Below are 5,501 nucleotides of genomic sequence, written 5' to 3' on the forward strand. Positions count from 1 at the left end.
AAAGTAAATTATGGGATGCAGCATGGTGGGATGAACAGACAACTGTCAACGGCCAGGATCAACTAATTTAGTCAGCAAAGTACAACTATCAACTGTAGTCATGGAATGTGCAGATGAGATATTCCTGTCAGGCAAGTTGTCTGATTCAGATTCAGACAATTAGAATAAATCGTCCTCTCTAGTTAGTTTGTGTGTGTGGGTGTGTGGGGGTGTGTGTGTGGGTGGGTGGGTGTGTGTGTGTGGGTGTGTGTGTGTATGGGTGGGTGTGTGCGTGCGTGCGTGCATGCATGCGTGCGTGAAATTAACCTTATAATAAAAATATAGATTTGATATTTAGTGCATGAAGAAGTTGCTTAACACTCAATTAAAAAAATATCAATAAATATAACAACGATCATCAATAATAGAAAAGCAAAGTTGACATTTCAACTTTATCTTTATTTTTGTAAGAGTAGAAAAACAAAAACAGTAATTATAGAGAAGCAGAAACGACAAAGAAAACAATGAAGGCAAGAACAATAATGGAAGTACTGGACAAAAAGTTAGGGAATCAGCATTGTGCCAATAAACGAGACACTTGGCACTTGTCAAGTGAGTTCGTCTGTTTCTAATAAGATGTTGGTGTTATCATTGTTGTTGTTGATAACTGATTGAGTAGGCCTTTAATCAAAAGCTTTCTGGCCATATCCATCCTGCATTGTTTTCAAAAATAGTGTATTTTAGGATTAGATAGTTCAGTATACTTTTCTTTCCTTTAAAATGCTAGGGTGTAATTTGTGGGAGACGAAATGTTTTCTAATGACATTGAGAGTAAGAGAGAGAGATGGTTTGACAGTGAAGAATAATAGAGGTGTAGAGGTAATATGGAGAATTATGTCTGGTAGCAGGATCAGACATCTGCAGAAGGCTCATCATAGACATAACAGATACCAGTCTCAGAGATAACTCCATCTCACCCAAGGCTTTGCCAATAAAGTTTCAATGAGGAATTTTTTTGTTTGTTTTTGACAAAATTAACTGACCATGACGTTTTCTTCCCTTCAGTTGTAGAGAGGTTATGTGCCTCCGGTCATTTGAGTCTGATGAGTCACCTATTCAGCCAAGCACTTTATAGGTGTGAAACCAATGGTCACTCTATGACCAGCCTTAACAAACAACCTCTTAAATATATTATATATCTAATATATATTCTGCTGTGGTGGACAGATCTTCTTGAGTACAGCAAGGTGTCAAATATCCTTTGTCAGATTTCAGTCTTTGATATATGTGAGTGTATACATATATATATATATATATATATATATATATATATATATATATATATATATATATATATATATATATATATATATATATAAATACAGCAACTTATGTATCACAATTAAAGCCAATACATCATAGAAAGCCTAATTGACAGCAGTATTCATCTTGAGATAGCATCTCTTGTAGATACACATTGTTAAAAACAAAAATATATCAACCCAAACAGAAATTGGCCAGCAGCTGTGGTGGCATTGCTAAATGCGCATTTCTGCCTCTTTGGGTTTCATCAGTTGCAAGTATCCACTGACAAATGCATGCTAAGACAATCTGCCATTACCAGTATAGTATAAGTGATCGAAAAATCATTTACAATTAGCTAACTGGATTAAAATTTTCGTGTGTGTGTGCTTGTATACACTCACTTATAGTCATACAATAATGTACAGAATATAGACTTTAATTTCATATCCCCAGTAGTATTTCCTCCCAGAAGCCTAATGCATCGTTGTACTGAAGTTTTACCTAGCTCAACTTCAACTGAAATGACCTTCTTTATTTTGTAATTCGTGTTTGTGTTGAGCATGTTTAAAAACCTGATCTTCAATATAAACTTAAGGAAGTTTTTTCAGAAATTGTATCATTTAGCTATTGTTTCTAGCATGCCCCACCCCACTTTTTTCCAAAAATTTCCCATGTTTTTGGTATAGATTAGGATTCTGCCCAGAAAACACATTTTCAAAATTAGAAGTGGGGCTGGGGGTATATATATATATTTTAAAATTGAAATTATACAAATAATTTTTTTTCAGAATCGGATTCTCCATAGCTGAAAACGTGGGATTCCGTAAAAGAAAAATATCAATATAATAATAATAATGAAATTATTGTAAACAGTGCTCAGGTGCACTACAACATATATATCTATTTTTCTGAAAGTTATGAGGGAAAAATCGGATCTTATGAATTTTCCGAATGTCCTCCCTCAGGTTCGTTTGCGCAAAATTTTTTTTCTTATTCGTTTTCTAGTTGTTAACACTCAGCAGGCTGTTCCTTTTTTTCTTTTATTCGTTAACGGGTGAGGATCTTTATATTGACCTAGAAAACTTGCATGCTTAATATGCTCGTCCACTAATTCTCTGAATCGAATAAATAAATCTATTTTTAAGAAAACATACAACACACACACACACACACAGAGGCCACAGATGAGATTCAGAGACTGTAAGTATAGAAGATACTTAGTAGTGCTCAAAAGATTCGAACTTAGACGCCGGTACCTTCACCGGGGATTGATTTCGCAAGGTAAAGAATGATTGGAAGAGCGATTATTAAGTTGAGCGGATATAGAGGCAATCATGCAGATAAACAAATCTAGCACAAATCCGAAAAAAAAAATGTTTTTTAATTTTTAATTCCAAAAATAGGTGATGAAAATTAATAACTTAACTTTTCAATTGTTAAAATAATATTTTTTTCACCACTGCCTTCCTATTTTCTCCGTGGTAGTTGTCTGCAGACTGCAGAACTGCTAAAACACTAGTTAAATGGCTAAGCCGATGCTAAATTCGACACCGAAATTAAAGGATTATATATTTGCCGAAAAACTTGGCAGTGGGAGTTATGCAACTGTATATAAATCATGTAGAAAGGTAAGTGTAACCGAAAATAAAAATAATTGAACTATATTGTTAATTTGAGGGTATTTTTATTGTTTTTCTTTATTTAAGATACGAAGAAAACAACATGTCCCGATTCGTCATTTATCGTCTGCTTTTAACAGCAAACAACACACCTTGACACTTTCGAGGATGGGAACATATCTTTATTTCTAATTTAGGAACAAGGTCCTAAATTTTTACTAAAAGTATAGTCGATAATATCAACGCCAGTACTTAACAGTAACTTCTTTTATATCGGCTCCGGATACTGAAAGCCGACGCCAGCGAGATTTGAACTCAGAACTTAAAGGGCTAGAGTTAAACACCCCAAGGCACCTTATTTTCAGTTCTAACGATTCTGCCTGTCCAAGAAAATATTGATTTCAAATATAAAGACGAGAAGCAAATTTTTGGATAGCTCTTAATTGATTATATCGCCCCCACCACCACCACCAGTGCTTGACTGGTACTTTGTCGACCCAAGATGTAAAGCAAAGTTGCCCATGGCGGGATTTGACCTTAGAACGTAAAGATCTGGAACTAAATACTGCAAGGTATTTTGTCTTGTCTGTTAAATTCGTGCTTTGAATGGTGTTTGACAAATTACATTCTTCTTATGTTTATATACCGTGTTTGTTCAATGTAAATTTTCGTCGACTGTGTAAATATAGATTTTTAATTAAAGGTAATGTGCGTTTTAATAAATGGTTATTTGTTACCTGTTTATGTTTAATTTTAATTCAAGTGTTCCCAAATTGTCTTTGAAATACGGGAATACAAGACGCTAGCTAAAAGGTTGTCCTTGTTAACAATGCAGCACTGTTTTATTGTCAAGTTTATTAAGTCCCCATTATGTAGCTGTGAATAGGTTATTTTAAGTTACGTAGTTCCTTCCTGTAATTAGAGAAGATTCATTGGGTTTGAATATATCGTAAAACACATCTAAACAATTTCAGTATCGCTAGCCACACGTATTCTGTTTTATAAAGGTGCTACGTAACTCAATTTGTATCTTTAAGAATACAAGACTGCAACGAACCAACTAAACCCGAACATGCATGTTTCCAAGGAAGCATGTTAGGACCTAGGACCTTCAGTTGATGCAACATCATCTGCCCCATTGCACACCACAGGTCTAACCCAGCAGTGCAGAATGTGCAGTATATTGTGAAGACACCTAAGCATTTGATTAGCCACACGTAAGCGGAACTATCTTACTATAATGAAGGAACCTCTGCGTAGTTGCTCGATCTGCTAGAAATAGCAGCCAACACCGCTTCAAACTACACCCTACTCTTAAAAAAAGGACACAGAATGTAGTCCTACATCAGCGTGTCGGAATTTTAATTTATTTAATAATCCTGCTCTGAGGGTGTCTAAAATATACATCATCATCATCATAACGTCTAGTTCTCTATGCTTGCATAGATAAGAAGAGTGTTCATTGAGGCAGAGCTTTCTAAGCAAAATTTCCTTCCTGATGTCAACCCTGACCTGCTTCCAAGCAAGATCATAATTCCCCAGCCTGTTGAACTACAAACAACCTGGACATGGTTAAGCGGAGAACTGCAAACAAATGACGTACTATGAAAATAAGATCGGATGGTATGAACGAGCCTTTTGTTTACAAAGAGCGCACATGTCAAGAAGCCTGGTCATGCTTTCATGGTGGACTGCAAGCAAACGACACCGTCATGGAACGCAGGTGAACACAAGGGAAACACCGAGACACACGCAAACACACTTTACATGCATATATGTATACACACACAGACTTGCTTCTTTCGGTTAATATATAGTTTAACACCCGGTTACCAAAAAAAAAATTGTTTAATAGTTGTAAAAAAACTGTGTAGAAAACGAATATGAAAACAAAAATTTGCACAAACGAACAGGGTGGGTTGAGGAGAGGACTTTCAGAAAATTTACACAATCCGATTTTGCCTCAAAACTTTCAGGAAAACGGATATATATTAGTGAAATTTTATAGAGATACCTTTTAAATGGCATTGATTTAGAAATAGGGCTTTTTATTGCCACACATACATACACACACATACATACATACACACATACATACACATATACACACTGTACTGGTACGTTTTGCTCAACAAAGACTGTAGTGTGCCTAGCGAGATTTGGTTATTTCTAAAAGGACGAATGCTACTGGAAAGGTTCCCTTGCCAACAAGTATTGTAAAAATTTGCCAAAAATGTTTCCCTGTGAAATTGTAGAGGGTGGGGATTTCCGAGGGTTCCAGTCCCCTCCCCGTTTTCTGGACAAAAAAATGGGTTTTGTGGCATATTAAAAGCTCACCATAATTCATTCAACGAAGAAAAACAAATTTTCTAAAGAATCCGAGGTGGGGCGGGAGGTCACCCCTCACTTTTTTTCCGAACCACCAAAATAAGGAATTTGTGGGAAAGTAGATCAGAGGAGTTGATTCCACGTGAAAAATCCGATTTTGTTTTTTGTCTTGGTGCAAATTGTGAGGGTGAGTTGGTAAAAATTTACTAAAATTTTTTCCGGGATGTGGGGAGAAAAGTTTTGAAACAACACTGAGTTTTGGATCAGGAA

The 5,501-nt window shown here is 35.8% G+C and overlaps 1 protein-coding gene across 7 annotated transcripts in view; it reads left to right on the forward strand.

The window, feature by feature from the left end:
• Positions 1-2,755: 2,755 nt before the first annotated feature.
• The window catches only part of LOC106869961 (serine/threonine-protein kinase ULK3), a 195,009-nt gene continuing 192,263 nt past the window's right edge, over positions 2,756-5,501 (forward strand). For 6 of the 7 annotated variants that reach the window (XR_001409483.2, XR_008265613.1, XM_014916122.2 and 3 more), the window contains exon 1: positions 2,756-2,912. Coding sequence is in view for 4 of the 7 variants with exons in the window: in XM_014916122.2 (XP_014771608.1) it covers positions 2,808-2,912 (105 nt within the window). In the remaining 3 variants the exon portion in view is untranslated. Of the gene's footprint in view, positions 2,913-2,990; positions 3,476-5,501 lie in introns of all 7 variants that reach the window. The other variant, XM_052973225.1, reaches the window with a different exon arrangement.

This window comes from Octopus bimaculoides, chromosome 15 (assembly GCF_001194135.2).
Source record: "Octopus bimaculoides isolate UCB-OBI-ISO-001 chromosome 15, ASM119413v2, whole genome shotgun sequence".
NCBI lineage: Eukaryota > Metazoa > Mollusca > Cephalopoda > Octopoda > Octopodidae > Octopus > Octopus bimaculoides.